Source organism: Aythya ferina (assembly GCF_964211825.1).
Source record: "Aythya ferina genome assembly, chromosome: 5".
Classification (NCBI taxonomy): domain Eukaryota; kingdom Metazoa; phylum Chordata; class Aves; order Anseriformes; family Anatidae; genus Aythya; species Aythya ferina.
Genome location: NC_140301.1, coordinates 38,205,773 through 38,225,663, shown reverse-complemented (window position 1 = coordinate 38,225,663; position 19,891 = coordinate 38,205,773). Strand labels below are relative to the sequence as shown.

The 19,891-nt window shown below is 45.9% G+C and overlaps 1 protein-coding gene and 1 long non-coding RNA gene across 21 annotated transcripts in view; one reads left to right on the top strand and one right to left on the bottom strand.

Annotated features, from left to right (window-relative positions):
* The window catches only part of NRXN3 (neurexin 3), a 979,419-nt gene that overhangs the window by 41,162 nt on the left and 918,366 nt on the right, over positions 1-19,891 (top strand). For all 20 annotated transcript variants that reach the window (XR_014693677.1, XR_014693678.1, XR_014693679.1 and 17 more), the window contains exon 2: positions 6,342-7,613. Coding sequence is in view for 17 of the 20 variants with exons in the window: in XM_084521425.1 (XP_084377551.1) it covers positions 6,905-7,613 (709 nt within the window). In the remaining 3 variants the exon portion in view is untranslated. The remainder of the gene's footprint in view (positions 1-6,341; positions 7,614-19,891) is intronic.
* LOC311437755 lies at positions 13,884-14,624 on the bottom strand. Its single transcript, XR_014693682.1, has 2 exons — positions 14,348-14,624; positions 13,884-14,191 (listed from the first exon to the last, which is right to left on the bottom strand). It is a non-coding gene; the product is annotated as an uncharacterized lncRNA (long non-coding RNA).

The following is a 19,891-nucleotide window of genomic DNA, read 5'->3' as shown; positions in this document are numbered from 1 at the left end:
ACTCGAGGGCTGAGCTAAGGACAGCTCACCAGGTAAAGCAAAACCACACGTGCAAGCAAAGCAAACCAAGGAATCCATTCACTGCTTCCTGTCAGCAGGCAGGTGCTCGGCCACTCCCAACACAGCAGGGCTCATTGTACGTGATGGTTTCTTGGGAAGCCAAACGCCACCACCACCAACGTCCCTTCCTCCTTCTTTCCACCCAGCTTTTATTACTCAGCACAGTGCCACATGGCATGGGACACCCTCTGGTCAGCTTGGGCCAGCTGTCCTGGCTGTGTCCCCTCCAGCTCCGGGGGCACCCCCAGCCCTATCACTGGCAGGGCAGCACCAGATGTAGAGAAGTTCTTGACCCAATGTAAGTGCTGCTCTGCAACAACTAAAATATTGCTATGTTATTGATGCTTCTTTCTTCAAAGTTCCAAAACATGCCATTGTACAGGCCATCACAAAGAAAAATAACTCTATCCCAGCCAAAACTGTGACACAGGGAGAAGCAGGCAATGGGCTTAACATGCTTGACTGCAAACCAGGTGTCTGAGTACTGGGAAGTGAACCAGCCAACCACCACCAGATCTCAAGTGACAGGGTATGTGCATCTATGTTTCTTAGTCTGCTGGACGGGAACAAAGAGAGTCTAGCTTTTGAGTCTCTCTCTTTTTTTTTCTCTCTTTTTCTTTTAAGAGGACACTTTTAGATAGCAATCCTAGGCCTCCCCTCCTGAATGGTAGCATCTCCCGTTCTTGCATTTTGCTTTGATACGAGTTTTTTGCTACTGTCTCCTAGGGAGCTCTGCGCTGAATTCAGATAAGGAGAACTGAGCAAATCCATATTCACTTTCTAGCATGGAAAGCTAAGCCTGCACATTATACCAGTGGTGGAAAAACAACAATGATCATAAGAGGATGTCCTCTCTTTGGGCTTGTGGTGGGGCAAAGGCATGTACAGTTCCCACAGAGATGTTGGAGACTGGCATGAATACTGTATCCCTAGAAACTATCCAGAAAAGGTCCCCAGGTGCTCTATGTCACCCCCAGTCCCCACTTGGAAGATGCTGGTCTTCATCCTCATGTGTCTCTCTACATCCAAGATAAAGGCCTAAAGCTCCCGTATCCTCTTCCACTTCCCTCCAGCAGCGCCATGTAAGATGCTGCCTCCTGTGAAGTTCTGCCAAGTTCAGCAGGAGCTGGGAGCGCTCAGCTCTTTACAAGACAAAGCACAATTTTCAACTGTGCTTGCAGCCACTTCACTGAGGAGAGCTCACCTTGCCTTATCCCTTCCTGACCCCTGCTAGCAGCGCAGTGCCACCAAGCCCTCCCCTGTGTGTAGCTGTCCACGTCTATCCCCAGCCCAGTTTATTCATCACAGCTCTGCTGGCACCACCCCGGAGTCCTCTCCAGCCCAGTAAGGGCTGAGCCAGAGTCCAGATTTATAGCTGAGATGCAGATGCTGCTAGAGGAATTAAAAACTAAATTAATCTGCGTGGTTTTCTCTGGGCTTTTGAATTTCGGAGCTTCTCTGTCCCCTCTGAGTTCTCTGTAAATATCTCACCATGCATCGTGGCTGAAGAAGCTATGAGATGGGGAGGATTTTTGTCGTTCGTTCCCCACTCCTTTTTTTTCCCCAGTGATGGTAGTGACTCATCGTGTCCCCATTTGCATTTTTCATTGGAGGTTTTATCTTCTTTTCTTTTTTTTCCCCTTCCTTCTTTTTTAGCCACAATTCAGCTGAGGATGGAGCACACAGAAAGATTTCTTTGTATGAAGAACTCTCTCTGTGGAGCCCCACACTCAAGGCCTTAGCCAAAAGGAGCCTGTTCCTCACCAGAGAACTGGATGAGTGAAGACAGGCTGAATAAATACTATTAATTCCCCATTTCTCTGCCTCTGGCAAGCCTGGCTTTTAATATCAATTATTGATTGTGAATCTCACTGGCTCCTTTCAAGCAGCATATGTCACAGAGCCGTAATGATCTGGTTGCTGTGCCTTGAGCCGCCTGTGGGAGTGCCGATGGAAGCAGAGCCAGCACAGGGCCCTTCTTACCCTTTCGTAGAGCTCCTCTGCTTCAGTGGAGGCCAGGCAGAAGAGCAAAGCTTTCTGTTTTCTGCTTTCCTAGCAAAGGCAAGGACAAGGGTGAATTCACATGCTGAAAATTTGTGGATCTTAGGCCACTAATGTATGTTTTTCACTCCACGTGAAATATGGCATAATGAGCAGTTTTGGCTAAGGAAGGGGGTGGCAGCAGGGGACAGTGAGCGTCTCTGATCGGTGTCAGTGGGATTTTGTCCAGAATCCTGGAGTGGAGCGACAGGATGCGTGCAGGCTTGCACTGGGCTGCTGTGCTAGGGGTTTGCAAGGGAAGCCAGCCTGTCCCTGGCTTCATCCAACTCCATTATTCTTTCTGCACTAGAAATTGCTGAAAATTACGCTTTCACAACCAAAAAATCCATCCCCAAGCAATTAACAGGCAGGGAGGGAGCTGGCGAAGGAGGGAGGGCAGGGAGCGACAAACCCATCTTCTGCAACCTTTCTGCGCAGCCGGGTAAGTACGCGGCATGCCCAGCTTCCCTCTCCATCTCCCAGGCAGGTGCATCGTGAGATGTTTGCAAAGATATTAACCGCACACCCAGAGTGTGCCAGTCAGTAATTATGGAAATTAGTTGGCAATTAGAAAATGTCACTCACTCTCCGTGTACAGCCGGTTGAGAGGCACTCTGATGTGGGTGAGACCCCCTCCCCGGGCTGCAGAGCGGGGTGGCTCCCACCCCTTGGTGTTGGTCGGCTGCCCTCCAGCTTGGGAAGGGGCCCGGAGGCTGGCAGCCTGCTCGGGAAGTGGTGCAGCCCCAGCAGCAGCCCCGTGAGTGGGAAGTTGGAATAGGGCAGGTGGGTGTGCTTCCTACAGCAGGTCCCGCGTGTGTGAGGTGCTGAGCCGGCTGTGGGGTGTGCGGGCTGCTCCACGGCTCAGCTCTCGGGGAAGTGCAGGCTGCTGGCGTGCAGCGAAGGTGACTTGCTGGCTACCTCATTCCTTCGGGGCAACAAGTCCTTAAAATGCTCTGCAAAGACCTTGCCTACTGGTCTGTTGAAGGGCTGATCGCATCAGCCTAGCTCTCTCGTTTCGTGCTGCTAGCTCACATTAAGCCTAAAATATAACCCAGCAAATACTGGTTGTGTTGCTTTTCCATTTGAGCAATAAGTGGAGCTGGAACAGGGCTGTTGCTGCTTCGTGCCTGGAAGAGGCGGTGACCATCAAGAAGTCTTTTTCTGTCAGATGTGTTCACACTGTGACAAAGTTTGAGATTTCTCAGAGATAATATATATAAGAAAATACTATGGGATTCTGTAGTTATTGTCCCAAATTGCAGTGCATTGCTATGGTAGCAGTGTGCTGCATGAGGCGGCTAGGGTAGTATTTATGCTAAAAATAAAATGGTAAGAGCAGAAAATTATTCGTTCTCGGTGTGTCTTGGAGGATCATTGTGGGGAACGGCTAAGGCACAGGTATGTTGTGTCAGGATTTGCTCTCCGAAGGTTCAGATTCAAGTCCTGGTCAGTGCTAAAACAAACGCTGGGGTTCCTTGCAGGCCCTGCTGCCGTGTGGTGAGGAGGAGCACGGCTCTGCAGGAGCCTCAGATGGCCCCAACCTGCTCACTGGGTGTGGGCAGCCTTCCCAAAGCCTGCGCTGCAATGTCCAAAAGGTAGTGAAGCACCCCCAATTACTCCTGTATTTCATGATTTTTGTGTTGTCTTCATCTACTGTGAGAGCACGGGCTCTGTCTTCTTTCAAAACAGATAGAGAAGGATTGCCCCAGATTCCCTCAGTCAACAGTTCTGTCCCTGTTTAACCATTTTTGCCTGATTTAAGTGTCCCTTGTTGACTGTGGCTTTGTCGGCACCTAACGAAGATGTATTGGTGTTACAGAGATCTGTACAGCACAGGCAGCCCTGCTCCCTTTCCTGCTCCTTGGAAACACCCCAAGGACTGAAGCATCCCGTGGGGACTGACGTTTCTTTGCACCTGTAAAACAGTCTGGGGTTGGGGGAGATTGGTGGCCCTTCTGTACAGGCATTTGGGCCGTACTGGGGCATTTGTACCTCATCTGCGATTGCCAGGGGAGTGCTCACATGATGCTAGGATGTGCGCTGTGTTCCACTGGTTCTCAGAGAGTCAGTCCTTTAAAACAGGGAGAGCCGGGTGGCCAGACCAGGGGCTACCCCTGATGCAGGTGCTGCCCTGCCCAGGGGAATCGGGAGCTGCTGCGAGAGCCCCTCGGGTGGTGGGTGCAGCCCTGGGCTGAGCACAGCTCCGGCTGACGGAGCGCTGGGTGCTGCAGTGCCGGTAACTGTACTGGGGAGCCGTGAGCTGCCGGGAGCACATCGCTGGCTCATTTACACACATTATTATATTCCTATTCCCATCTCATCAATAATTCCGGGCTTGGGTCATCACTTTCTCTCTTCCCTCCCTCTCACTCTGTTCTCCTTCTCCATAAATCATGGGCTATTTTAGTGGACCCACTGGGGAGCACAGAGGAGAAAGGTGAATGGACAAGAGCCACATACTTTTTCCTATTCCTATTAGCTTCCCCCCCCGCCCCCTCCTTCCTCCGAAAAAAAAAACATGAATTGAGCCAACACTGTGATTATTGGGAAGACAGATGATTTTAGCATTTGGATCTGTTTTTTTTTTTTTTTCTTCTCCCTTTTACACCTCTCCTAACACCTCCTTTTTCCTCCTTCCATTCTCCCGAGCCAAGCTGTTAACAATTAGAAGGAATTATCTTCCCTCTGGTTTTGACTTGATTTTATTTGTGTTTATAGCAGTTTAGCTAACAAGCTCCACTCAGGCAGCTGCAGGGAACAGGCCTGGTTTCCACTGGGCACTGAAAGCTCACGTTACTCTCTAGCTTGCGGGTTTTCTTTTAATTGATCCGTTTTGTTTTGTAAGTGGCTTGGTTTTTGTGCTGGCTGAATTTGCCAGATTGGCAGCCCTGGAGACATACGGCTTCTGCAGGTCCCTGGGGCAGGTAAGGCAGAGGCCGTGACTGGGCGAGTTGTCCCCTGCTTTGCCTGGAGATTCTCCTCCACCTTACGCTCTGCCCTTAGCAGAGTTTTTAATGCACTGCCCGTTTCTGCAGTGTCTGGGGGTCACCTCCTTTGGAGCGAGGTGGGTGGCAGGGTTGAAAGGCGCCTGCTAGGAGCAACAGCCCCAGCCACGCTCATCGTTCCCAACACAAAACACCAGTCCCAAGCAAATGCTGTCTCACAATACCTGTGACCCAGTTTGTGAAGTCTGTGCTCATGCTGTCTTCTTGAGGTTGAAGGCCTTGATTCTCATCGCCTTCTTTTCTGCTTTGTATCTGTGCTAGCGTTAGCAGTTCTCAGAGCTTTTCTCATGCCCAGCCTGTGAACAAGCACCTGTGTTAATGGAAAACTTCTTTTTTTTTTTTTTTTTTAAAGCAGGATTTTCAAAGAATGAGCCTAGCTTTGTGCTGTCGTTACTTGTCATCTTAAAACATCCTCCTACCCTAGGCATACAGTCACCCACGTGCAAATAGGCAGAAGTGAATTATATCCCAGTGCTAACAGGTGTAGCTCCTGCTCGCTGAAGGCAGCTGGAATTGCTTGCCATTAGCTAGGGGTGAATTTGGCCTTTTTGCCAAACCATTAGACCAAGGTAAGTGGTTAAGTGCTTAGACAGTTCTTATCATCTAAGCTACAAGTTTCCTATCATCTAAGCTGCAGGTTGCCATATATAATTTGCATAGCACATGTTTCCAGGTTGCGAAGGTCCCTGTTAGAGCCTCTGAAGTGTGCAAGACATGTAAAGTAAAAGCAGCTATTGCATGACAGCCTGACAGCGGGGTTGTCTTCTCTAAAACTTGCTTGGTGTTCTAGGAAGTATAATGAAAGCAATGGAAAGGGAACTTTGGTTAATATCCTTCCTTGCCCTGCATCAGCTCGTAGACTCTAAGGGATTGTGGTCTTTGCCCAAAGCATTGCCACTGAGAGGTAATTGCTAATGAGGAAACTTCAGCAACGTTTCTCTCAGTAAAGTCAAATCCAAGGGGGTAAAATCCTTTGGTGTATTTTTTCATTGCCCAGTGTTGTGGTTTGTGCAGATCCCTTGGTGAGTTCTTTGTCTGGTCCTCTTAGTTTTGATGATGTGGATGTCCCTGGTGCTTTGAGGGACTGTATAGCAGACTGCAGGCCTGAAGAACTGGCCAGAATATCAAGAAATGTAAATGAGTTACTGGACCAGACCTTAATAAGCTTCATGGCAAAAGTATGGCTAGTAGTGGGATCAACCTTATCTTTTTTTTTTTCTTCCCTTTACCCCACAGGTCCTGCAAGCTCTCTGAGTGCCAAGCAGTGAATTATGGGCTGGATTGCCACCAGTTCACCATGAAGATTGGCTTCACTTTTGCCCTCCCAAGGATCACGTACTTTATGAATTCACTTTCTCTTCCACCTCACTGTCCCCTCCGTCAATATTGTCATCACTTCTAGGAAACCAGAATCTGAGGCTGGGGCTTTATCCTGGCCTTTCCTCCCTCCCAGGAACAACCAGTGTCACCTTTGTGTTCTACCAAAAGAAACCACCGTGGGTTATTTTGCCCTTCATGAAAGTACACCAGCTGGAGAAGTACCTTCATATTCCCTGTACTTCTGAGATAAAGGCCTCTGGATCCTAAAGGATAATTGAGATCTTTGCTTGGAGAGGAGACATTTCTTCTCAGTCACGTGCCCTTGCTATCTCTCTTCCCACCTGCTCTCCCTCCCTCTGTCAATCTGTGCTCTCCTTCTCTTCCGTTGGATTTAACAGATAACGTGTTGACTGCTGGGGTTCTCCTCACAGTAGCGTGGCTTTTGTTTTTCTCCTAGTGAAGAGCAGATTCTTGAAACAATGGGCTTCACCCTCCACTCTGTCTACTTCACCTTGAAGGTGAGTTTGCTGCTGGGCTCCTTGCTGGGTCTGTGTTTGGGTCTGGAGTTCATGGGCATCCCCAACCAGTGGGCCCGCTACCTCCGCTGGGATGCCAGCACTAGGAGTGAACTCAGCTTCCAGTTCAAGACCAACGTCTCCGCTGGGCTGCTCCTCTACTTCGATGACGGTGGTGTCTGTGACTTCCTCTGTCTGTCCCTTGTCGATGGGCGCATCCAGCTGCAGTTCAGCGTGGACTGTGCAGAGACTACAGTGATCACAGACAAGCAGGTCAACGACAGCAACTGGCACTTCCTGATGGTCAGCCGCAATCACCTTCGGACAGTGCTAGTGCTGGACGGTGAAGCCAAGCCAGGCGAGGTGCGTCCCCAGCGCCAGTACATGAATATCGTCAGCGACCTTTTTGTGGGTGGAGTCCCACTGGACATCCGTCCTGCTGCCTTGACCCTTGATGGCGTTCTGAGTGAGCCTCCGTTTCAAGGATTTATCCTGGATCTGAAATACGGCAACTCTGAGCCGCAGCTCCTGGGCAGTCAAGGGGTCCGACTGGAAATGGAAGGGCTCTGTGCAGAAAACCCCTGTGAAAATGGTGGCACTTGCTTTCTTCTGGATGGCGAGCCACACTGTGACTGCTCAGCCACCGGGTACGCTGGCAAACTGTGTTCCGAAGGTAAGAAAATACATTCGTGCTTCCCCTTGGTCTTTATGCAGTCCAAAGAGTTAATTTGTCACTTAGTAAGGCTGTGGCTGAGCTTTTATCCCTGCTGGTGTCTATCAGAGGAATTAAAGTTCCACCATTCTTTTTCCAGCAGGAAATAGTGAAACGGGAGTAGACAAAGAGCATGAGCAAAATTGCAAAAAGTGCCTTTTTGAAAGGATGCTGCACTTGTAGCATGGGCAGATTTTCATCAGCAGCTTATTAATAAGGGTAGAAAATGTGAATCGGTGAATACAGAAGTACCCTGTCTTGATGCTGTTACAAGCATTGGTAAGAAATGATCATAGCTATCTGGATTTGTTCCACAATTTGGTGGCCCTGAATGGAGCGTTGGTAAATTGAGCGAAGTGTTGGTAAAAATGAGCATTGTGTGTATGGCTAACGTAACTGCTTGACGGGACACTGCAAAAGTTAGGCCACCTTTGGTGTAAGCTGTTGCTCTCTGTGGAAGCCTCATGCTCCCTTTCAATTATTTGCATACTAATTGCTGAATGGCACCTTGATTGTTTTAGCATCCTTGATTAAATTGCTTTGAGACATGCTTAATGATCTCTTTTAATATTGCAAAAGGAAGAGGGATTTGTAGCCATTGTTTCATACTACTTTTTAAAATTTCAGTCCAGAAGGCTTAAGTAATGCAAACTGCATAATGAAGTGTATTTCAGGGTTCTTTCCTCGGTGTTTAGCAGTGCCATGGTAATTAACTCTGTATGTGCAAGAGACTTAAGTAAGTCAACTGGAAATCACAGTGTGAATTCAAGAATCTTATCACAGCATTTTTTGACATTTGGGTTTAAACACAACAGTTTGAGCTTCAGCCAAAGATGAAACTGGGTAAGAAGTGTCCAATCTGAAGGGAAAAAAATGAATTTTTGTCAAAATGGAAATACTCGCATTAATATCTTACATATCATAACTACCATCCCTTACTTCTTTTGGGAATGAAAGTGAATTAACTGGAATTTAATAAGTGGAATGTGAGAGGTGCTGAAAGTAATGTGTACATACTGCTGACAGGTAAGCATAAAGGCAGTCAGTACCCCCACAGAAATACCATGGTAGAGGAGCAAGCACACTTCTATAGAAAGAGAAAGTTTGGAAAATAAACATGACATCTATATTTGCATTAATTTTAAGATGCTATTAATGATAGAAGAAAAAATGTCTTTATATACAAATATAATAATAATATACATTACCACTGTACATAAGTCATCATTCTTGACCAGAATAGCCATCTTAGAGACAAGACTAATATGCCTTCTGGGATAACATCAGCTGTATGTGCTGTAGAGATCTATAGTGTGCTGGAGAAATACCTCCCTAATGCCAGTTTCCAGCATTTTTCAGGTACAGTAATAGAATTTGATGCATTTATTAATTATAAATAAAAGTTTAAAGTACCAAAGTGCAACAATAAAATCACTTTCAGAATGACTGGTGAGGGACTGTCTACAGTGCTTTTCCCCCATATTTTTCTCCAAGTTTTCCAAACTAGACTTGTATCTTTAGACTCCAAGGCTGCTTTTTCCCCATTTTTTTGGTCAGCACCCATCTGGTCCATATCAGTAATGAGCCAGAACTGTTTCCTGTGATTGAACCATGAAGCATGTGGAGCTGGTGAGACTGCTGGTTGTGACTGAGCACTTGAATAACTGGGCTGCGGGGCCTGATCCTCATATGCTTACAGAGCAGAGACACCTCTTGTCTAAATACAAGTTTTGGGTGATGGAAGATCACAAGAACCACAGAGGCATGTGGAGCCTGAGTTATAAAGATATAAGCCTCTTTATGCTGCTGGGATGATGGATCAAGATTTCAGAGGTCAAGACATCAACAGCATATGGTTTTCATCAAATGTCTGGGGAAAATCCTGTAAGTGAGCGAGGCTGCCATACGCGCACCTGTGGGGACGATCTCAAGGCTCTGCTGGTGGGATTTCTGTATTTCCTGGGTGGGTGGAGCGAGATGAAATGCATCTTCTAATGAAACCAGGGATATTTCTGCTGTAGAGATCACGGATCAAGCAGTGCTATTGTTACCTTTTGAAGCCATGCGTCACCACTGCTGTTTGTTTCCTCTAGTGATTCATCAGTTTTCAGCCCAACCTTCTATTAAGAGTGAGCAAAGAAGTTTGTCACGATGTACCTTTTTTAATAAACATTTTTAACTCACTGTTAGCTGTCTCTGTTTTCTCACACATACGATGCTGTGCAGAGAACTTTTCCAGTGGAACAAATGTATAGATTTCCACAAGCAACTACCACTTTGTCCAGTCCTGTTTTTTCTTGTATTACTTCATGGTGTCTACTTGGTTTATGTTAAAATTTTATAATCAGCCTTGTTTTCTGCTCCCTTTATTCTGCAGCATTGGTGATTTCTGTGTGCTAAATGCTGCCGCCCAAAAATGTTACAGTGTCTGTGTAGACTGTGAGAAGGGGAAAAATAGAAGAAAAGCTGTTCAGTAAGTGGAAACAAGCAGACAAAGAAAAGTGGCAAGGAAACTAAAAATGAACCAAATGAAGTAAAGCTACCTTTTTGTTTGAGTTTGACAAACTTAGCCAACTTCAAAGGTGTTGCCTTGCAGTTGCCTGAATGTGGCAGGACCTCCATTGATTAACAGTAGGATGTGCTAGGAACAGCAGGACTGGATGCAGGCTCTTCCTGCCTGTGGCTTGATTGGCCATTAACCATCTTGTATTTTCTTTGTTTGCTTTGTTCCAAGAGATTGAAATGTTTGTCACTGAAACTATTGCTTTTTGTTTTATTTCCTTATCCTGCCTCTAGATGGTTGCAGGAACTCTGTTCAACGTGGTATTTTGTTCTCAGTCTCGTTTTCGGAAGAGACATGCTCTTTCAACTGCACATCAACTCCCTTTTTGGGGAAGATCTTCAACTCCATTACAGTATTTACTAGTCTGCAGTCCGTGTGTGTATTTTCATTTGGTCTTTCTCTGGCTCTTTTACTGGGAACTGATGGGATCCAATCAATACCAACTGTTTGAACAGCTAAATGCAGTATGTACCTTTTTAATAATGACTTCTCTTGACAGGGTCTAGGCCATTACTTGGCTATTGACTGATACCTATGTCTGCAGATGGTGAAACCACAGCACAATCATCTATTCTGTGGCCAGATAAATAAAAAACAAATAGAGAGTGGAACCTCCTGATCACGTACTGTGACGGAATGAAGCTCCATTTGCAGTGTTAGGGGTTATTGTGATGCAAAGTGAAGTTACAGTGAGCCTCAGCAGAAAGCAACCATTCCACACTGAGACAGCACTGTAAATTCTGCCCAGAACATGCCCCAGTGTGCAGAATGCTTTTTAGCTCCTATTATGCATGCAGAGTTGCCAGGATTGTGTATGTCCTGGTAGCTACATGCCCAGATGGGTGGCTGAGCTGATCATTGCTGGTCACTGAGAATTATGATTTGTGTGCCTGAGTTTATACCACGGGTGTGCAAATGTGTGCACACTTTGGAAGATCCGGCCATTTTGAATAAAATGTGATACTATTTTTATTGCAGTTGGAGTAAACCGGTTCATTGAACCTGACAGCTCTGTAGGGTACAAAGGATGGCTGATTTGAGTAGCAATTAATTTGTATGTTTCTGGGCAATAGTGGCATTAGACATGAAAGCTGAAGTCAGAGACACCTTCCCCTCTAATAAACCTCATCAGTCTCCGTGAGATCAGGCGGCTGCCAAGACAATGAGGTTCCTGTAGAATTTGAGCAGCACAGAGAGATACATTCATGTCAGGGGAAAAAAAATAAAATAAAACAACCCAGAAAACACAAATCAAGAATGTTCTCCTTCCCTGCGCAAATTTTGCCAACAGTGCTGCTGTAGCAGCCAGCTGCGTGTGCTCACATCTCCCGTTCAGGACCACGCCGCCTTGCTTAGGCTGCTAGAAATTCTCTTCCTCCGCCATCAAGGTGTGGAGGGTGAGTTTGAGTGCAGCATCCTACGTACAGCAGGGGTTTGGCCCACGACCTCACCCCTCTCCTAGGCCCCTTCTGGACTTGGTGGTGAAGGTGAACAGAAGATGTGCTTAGATGTGACATTAACTCTGCTTGTAGTTGCAGAACCAAGACGTTGATGTGATCACCAGCTTCACAAAGCACCATGCTGAAGCCTTTGTGTTGCCTGCAGGGGCTGTTTCTAAACGAAGCCTGAATAGGGGCCTGATTGCACCTCTTCCCTTGATTACAGAGCAAGATTTCCTGGGGATGCTGCCTGCTGAATGACAGAGGAGCCCGTTGCTCTGTAATTATCACACTTTTAACTGCAGCGGGAACAGATTTTTCTATAGCCCCTCAGCTTCGTTTAAAGAGACAAGTTACTGCAGGATTTATCCTCCACCTGCCCCTTTGGAGCAGCCAGTTTTGGCTGCATCTAAAAGGGCTGCCGAGCCTTCCTTGTGAGCACCGTATCTCCCCGCGAGCCACCCCGAACTCGGTAACGCTAAGGGCTAATTTGGCGCTTTGCCATGAGCCTGATGGGTGCACTTAATTTGCATATGCATTTACATACATTTTGTAATCAGAAACAAATGAACATGACCATAATATTTGCTTCCACTTGCATATTCCTTGATAGATGAATATAAATTGGTTGTCGGTGGATTCACCAGCAATAAACAGCTGCAGCCCCTCCATTTGGTCTTGTGCTCTGCACTTCCAGGACAGCAGGCAGCTCTGGGGGGCCCAGATCTTCACTCACCAGTGCAGAGCTCCAGAATTGATGGTCTCCAAGGGCTGTGGAGTAAACGTTGCAAGAGGCAAAGCGGTTCTTTTATGGCACGTCCTATGCCCCAGCTCTGGCCATGAGCAGAACACGGCTAAGAGCCCTGCTCCTGACATAGCTCTGCAGCAGCAAGTTTATTTTTTCCTAGCTCCTTCTCTTGCTCATTCTTCTTGGATTAAGTTCATTTGGTTCTATTTAAAACAGTAATTTTTTTTTTCCAGTCTGGTTGTAATTTTTTGATGCAACGCCAGATGGGCACCAGAGAAAGATGATGTGTTAAGATATTAATTAATGTTTGCAAAGTGCTTTGAAACTCCAAAGTGCAGTTTAAGCGTTGCTTGTTACTCTTAATAATGAACACCAAAACTGAGCAGGAGCCACAGAGTTGGGATCCAACACACCCCTCCACAGAAACGGCCCGGGTCCCACCTCCGCTGCCGAGCAGGGACTGAGGCAGCTCCAGGCCTGGCCAGGTTTGCTTCCTCCCTCCCCTACTTCTGATGCAGGGGAGCCACAGGGAGATGGCAGGCACCCGTAGGAGGTGTGCCGCTGGTTCGGTCTCGCTGCAGTAGATGCTGACAGCTATATTCTTCTTGTTTCATTCTTCTGTATTATAGATGACCATGAGGCTACGGTCCTTTTCTGCTTGAGTGCAGATCAACTGCAGCCCTCAGGCAGCAGACAAGTTGTAGCCCTCAGTCAGGCTGAGCCTGGGCATCGCCCCTACTGAAATGAGGCAAACTGCAGTTGGAACAGAAGCAGACCCACTTGGTGGGAGCTGGTGAAGGGTGAGATTGTAGGCGAGGAGGAGGTGGGACTGGGGTAAAAACAGGATGAAAATGTTACTTTATTAAAGAGTAAGCCATAGCTCACAGAGGCTGTTTCCAGCAGCTATTCAGTCCTGGTGTTACCTGCCTCACAGAGTAAGAGAGCAGTTCTTGGCTGGCTCTGAGAGGACGTCTGAATGGGCTGAGAGAGCTTCTGGAAGACTGAATCTTGCTGGAATTTAGATACCAGCTCCCTCTGTCAGCCTGCAGACCAGCCCGGTGGCTCCTGCTCCTTCCCAACCTGTACACAGCTATGACCTAAACTGAATTTTGGGGTGTTACTAAGAAACTATTCTTTAATAAAAATAAAAAGAACTCAAAAATTATGAAAATGAGTGGAGCCAGAAATTTCTCTTTCCAACTTAGGGAAAGGAAGGGTGGGGAAGATTACTTGATTTCAGGAGGAAGGTTCATTTTCCTTTGTTTTGCCCTGGAAAAAAAGCAAAAAAAAAAAAAAAAAAAAAAAAGTGTTGGCCTAGTATTACTGTCCAGGCTTCTGCTGAGCTAGGCAGCCTGTCACGGAGGTCAATCAGCAGTAAATACAGCCCCAAGCAAGACAGCACATGCTCTAGCCTTGCTTTCATCTGCACTCCAGGATGGAGCATGCAGGTCATTTGCCACAGGGTAACTTTTGTTAAGTTCTGGTGGAAAATGGGGGGAGCTAATCCTCCTGGAAACCTAGAGGATGCTGGCAACCGCATGAGAAACCTGCAGGGAAGAATCGGAGGAGGATGTCCGCCCAGCAGACTCTGGCACTGCTGACAGAAGATGGACCTCAGCACGTCGGCCTCGGCATTGAGCGCTCCCTGGGCTGGGAGGAGGTGGCGATCCACGTGACGAAATGGTAGAGCAGCCACCTGTCCTGGCTGGCTTCTGATCTCACTTCACCTCTTGTTCCTTTGCTGACCCACTTTGAACTCAATGGATAGCAAAGCTTCTCTCCTGCACCTCTAGAAAGCAAGGCAACTGCCATGTTATTGCTGTCCAGAGACAGCAAGGTGGTTTTGGGGTGTATGCGTGTGTCTCTCCCACAATCCTTCATTGCAGACAAGCCTACTGGTGTTGTAAACCCACCCTGCAGAGCAAAACATTTCCCCTTGCTCTACCTGTGAACGGGTCCAGGAGCTGACAGCTGGGTGCAGAGCAGCCCAAGGGCTGAGGCAGGTAGGTGTGAGATGCAGGGAGAAGTCACAGACTGCTTGAAGCCATTTTGTATTTGAGTGCATTTGTTCTGAAACAGGGCAGGGACCTGAGTACACTGATTTCTTACTTTATGTTGCTGATGGCATTGCTGGTAGTGCTGTTTCAGCTGGCCAGACCCTGTCTACACATGCAGTTGCTCACCCTGTTATCCTGAGAGAAAGCCAGGATGCAATGCATGAAGGAAGGGGATTGGTGCAGCAGAACTTTTATCTTTGGCAAGAAAGGGTGGTGTGCTCATTAAGGCATTAGTTGAGCACCTGAGACTAATTTCCAGTTCTGCCACAGACTTCCAGCATCCCTGGGATGATTTTCTGGCAGACTGAAGGACTCAGGATTGAATCACCTGAGCTTACTTCAGAGGGGGTATGTACTGGGTTTACCCTCTGTGCTTCATTTCCCATATCGGAGGTATGTAGCCAATGGGTCTTCCTATCTTAGTTATTAAGGACCTCATACTATGCTGTATGACAAAGATAGAGCCATATAAATAGCAGGACAGGTAAATTATGATAATTCATGAGCACCCAGTACAGTGACCTGGTTTAACTGACAGTTTTCTGACTTGGCTTGCAGTTAAGAATTAAGGTAGCTTTCTGTATTGAGTAAACCGTGACTGAGGAATGTTCCTCTTCTTTCCTTTTAACCGAAATCCCCCAGTTTCGTGCAGCTTTGTGCACTGTTACGCTATGTGTGCTTGGAGCCTTCCCAGGCCAGGCTGCAGCTGTGCCACTGAAGACAGAGCCCCAGCAGCAGTGTAGGCTGTTGGGTGACACCGAGCAGATGCTGCACTGCAGGGCGCTGATGGGAGCGATGGGAGAAGGAGAACTTATGACTTTTTTCATATGCGTCCCATGTGCTCCACTGGCTCTCCCCAGATGCCCTCTGTCACGATCCCCAGGCGCTGATGAGATGCTTTTCCTTGTGCAGTGCCCCACCTCTGCCCACCTGTCTGCCTTGGTGCGCTCCCCGCCATGGCTGCTGCTTCCAGCCTGGCCCCTTTCGCTCTCCATGCTCAACTCAGCTCGACCTTGGGCTGTCAGGGAAAGCATGGAGGGTATAAAAGGCCGCTAGAGCAGAATTGCAGAGTTTGCTCTTCCTCTGTTCTTGCATAAATCATTGCATAAAAAGCAGGACAACAGAGTAGAACAACTCTGGGTAGTTTTTGAGTGCTTTAATTAGTGCAAAGCTGGCCAGTGTTTTGTGTTTCTACGGCACCGGAAAGGAAAATAAAATCTTCTTGCTGTATTTCTCTTCCTGTAAACTCTTGCCATCACAAGTCTAACTGCTTATGAGATTTAGCTGATACATTTATGGCTGATCTGCAGTTTGCTACGTAGGCCAAGGGTGGAAGGGGTGCTTTGTTACCAGGATTTGCTCTTCGGGTGTGACCTCCCTCTTCTTGCTCATGGAATTCAACCAGTAAAGTAACCTGAGAGAATATGATGGGCTGGGTTTGGCCCTGAGTATTTGACAGAGACTTGTATCAGAACAGAAGAAACAGTTCACTGGCGGATGCAGAAATCGTAGGTTAAAACCTGACTTCAATCTCTAATGCTGCTGGCATGCCCCAGAGCTTACTTGGCTGCTGCTTATTCAGAAGCCTTTCTCAGACTGCCTAGTCCCATGGGTGGATTTTCATTTCTTCTCAGTTTGTTGCCTTAGTACTCGAGAAAAATGACACTCTCTGAGTTTCCCAAGCCTCTGGTGTGTCTCTGCACACGTGTTTGATTTTCTGGTCTTTCCTGCTGCTTCCATCCTGCCAGCTCAGCTTTCAGGGCCAGAGTGCCTCTCAGTACCTTTCTCCTCAAGGCAATATAGGAGAAATCCGAGGAGCTCAAGGCAGGTTTGTCCGCTGAGGCTGCTCAGAAACCACAGCTGAAGCAGAGATGGCTAGCAGAGATGAGAGCAGCTTGTGTTGTGATCTGTGAATTTCATAGCTCAGTGGTGTTTGCAGCTAAATTCCTTAAGCTCCTTTCTGTGTGTGGCTGAAAATATATTGCTTATATTCCCCCAAGATTTTTTTATATGGGGAAGAAGCCTGTGGTATCATTTCTTAATAAATTGCTCTTAAAAACAAAACAAAACCACCACCAACAAAAAGGTGAGCCTGGTGAAGAGGAAAGGAGAGAAAACCGAGAGATTAAATTGCTTGTCTAGGACCTGAAAGACACCTGAAAGACAAAGCCGGGAAAGTAGATAGAATTTTTGTGTTTTGTCTTCTGTCTTTTGCCTTGCCCTCTGTGGCTCCTGCTAGAGCTGCCCTGGGACTTGCGGCTGTAGGAAAGGGTTTGCTGCATGAAGGGAACGCCCTGCCCTGTGTGATTCCAGCCAGACCTTTGGTGGAGCTGGGGATCTGTGCAGGTTCCTGTTATTCAGATAGTTTTGACTTAAAGGAGAATAACAGCAGATCAATGAGCGTTTTAAAGAAAAAAAAAAAAAAAAAAAAAAAAGAAGATAGATTGGATATGTTGCCATCAGGAAGCAGGAGCCTTGTTACATCTGTCACAGAGGTATATTTATATTAGTGTCAAAGATGAGGCATGACTAATGTGAGCGTGTCCAGCTTAAAATTTGCTAGCTCTGGTACTGGTGGCTGTGTGATCATGGCAGCATGGAAGGCAGGCATGGGGTAATAGTGGTATGGCTGTAAGTTTCTTACTGAGTAGAAGAAGAAGAAATAAAGTTTTACAAGAAAATATTGGATGTTGCAGAAAATGGCAAAATCTGCTTTTCAGAGTTCCTCTAGTGGGCACTGCACTGTTGGAGATTTTTTTTTTTTTTTTTTAATTAAAAATAGAACAACAAACATTAGGATGTTGAAGATCAAATTATAATTTAGGTTACTGGCTTAGTTGTTTCCTCCTGAAGTCTCTATTTTCTTTTGTTACTTCAGCTGAAATGCTCAGCTGCAGCAATGAACACATCTACAACAAACTCCAAGACCTGCTGGGCTTAAACAAATATTGAGCATCCATACCTAGGCACTTTACTTCACATCTTGCAGTTAAATCTGTAGGTAAGGCAGTCTGGTTTTTGACTGCCCTTATCCTGTGGCATGTTCTACTGAAAGACATGGGAAGCAACGTTTAGACTAGCTAAGGCACATCACAATAAGACAGCTTGGAAATGTTTTTCCTCAACAGAAACAGTGTTTTCATTCAAGTCAAAATATTTAGAAAAACACTGATTTTGATGATAGCAGAAAAAGATTCATTTTTATTTCATCGAGTTTTTGGATTCTGACTTTGTATAAAATATAATCTGTATCAATTGTCCATATATTTCTACCTTATTTTATAACTTATTAGCATCATTGTCCCTAGTGAGCACACTAATGATACATTGCTAAAAATTGGAAGTGTTTTAAGGAAGAAACATATGCTCCTACACCAACTAAAAAGCTCTAATGAAACCCTGTGGACCGAATCCCAATCTGCTATAGCTCTGGGAGCTGTAAGTCACAGAAGTGGAGGCAGAAGGAAAGAACCTAGCACAGGTGAGACTTGACCAGAGAGGAGAAGTTTTCCAGCTCTCAGTGAGGGGAGCCTGGAGCACAGGTAGGGTGATGAGACACATTGATGCCCTTTGAAACCTCCCAGCAGGGAGGAGTGGTGTAAATCCATGTCCTCGTTTAAGGTCATATAAGGTGACAGATCTATAGGTACTGGTGGTTGTCAAGAACTCCACTAAATGAAGGGCCTGAGGAATGAACTTGGGTGGATAGGACTTGGGTGCGTTATTCCCCATACGACAGCTCAGATGTCCCAGTATAACTGAGTAGTGCAGCCTCTCAATAGAGACAGTGAAGGCAGCAAGGCTGCCTATATTAAGAAAGAGCCACAACTGCTGATTCGAGAAGTTGGGATGGTCAACAGTTTCGTCTTTAGCTTTTTAATGTGTTGACTTGAACCCAAGCAGTTTGCAATGTAGCTGGGCCTGATGACTGGGCATTGGACATTTCCAGAGAAGAGCATAACAGATATAACAGATACCTCTCCATTCAGAATTTTTTATTTTTTATTTTTAGTTGCAGCCACTCCAAGCTGAGATTTGGGCTGGATGAACAAGGCTCTGCCTTGGAAGATCTCTTGGGAATTGCACTCGTATGGCATGACAGCCATTCTTGAGCTCTGGGACATTTTCCTGTCATTGCCACTGCCAGTATGGAGACTCCCAGTTTGCCTGAGGCAAAAGATATCTAAACCAAAGTACTCAGTAACAGATCCTCTATCTCAGGAGAACAATTGGCTGTGATTTCAGACCTCATTTGTCAATGGTGTTTAATTATAGCCCTGCTACCACTTACAGTGGAGGTCACTGCTCTGTTGTAGGTCTATTTAATGCTCCCTCTGGCCTTAAACATCTATGAACCTATATTCCACTATTTGGGGATATTTGTAACAGTCTTCACTGGTTTTCCTCCAGAGCTGAAGTTGCTTAAGCTTCTTCTTGTTTACTTGACAAAATGTTGTTGTGGAAAGCAGACTAAAATAATTTAAGCTACTTTTCAGGTCTGGGAGTGAGACAAAATGTTTAATCTGTTATATTTTCCAGGCGTACACCTGCCCAGTTGTTTTCTCCTTGTGAAGGATTGACTGCTGCAGAATGTGTGTACATCAACTGTTTGAACTTGCAGATACAGTGTCATTAACGAGCGGTTGTATGAAAAATACATCAAATGTATAGATCATTCTACATTTTTTTTTTACACTTAATGGTATTCACCTAAAAATTAACCTCATACGCTATGTACTTGTTAGCCAGTCAAAACCTTCATTCATACTGATGAAAGATGTGCTTAAATAAGAACTAAACCCAAATCTACTTAGATTTGTTGGTCTTCTTAAAAAAAAATGCTACTTTTAATTCCCAGTTTGAAAAGTGACCCAAGCACCTTGGAGCTCTGAGACTGACTTGGGCTTCTAAATAGTAATTTTGATCATTTAACCTTCATATAGCATTTATTTCCATCCTTTTTCACCTCTAGAGGTTTGGCCTGAACAATTTTTCTGCTTGAGATTCTTTCCTTGCCTGTGTGCCTTTAATAATTTTAATGAAATGATACTAACTAAAATCAAGACCATTCAAATTTTTCCTTTTAAAAACTGAGTGAAAAAGGAAAATTAATTGCAAAAATCCTGCTTTAATGTGGCACTAAGGTTGTGAATTTCAGAATTAAATGATAGTACCTGCTACAATCAAAATGCCACATGGCATCCATTCAAATGTGCTTCAGGCATCCTGCACTTGAATTGTGTGCAAGGCAGGAAAATAAAAGAGCTAAAATGCTGTCAGGTTAATAATAAATTGTGCATACATGTGGCACATTTCATCAGAGTATTCCTAAGCATCTCACAACTACTGATAAATCAGTCAGCCTTCACATCACTCCACCACACAGCGAAATGCATGTTATCTCCATTTTACTGATGGCAAAACTGAGAGGC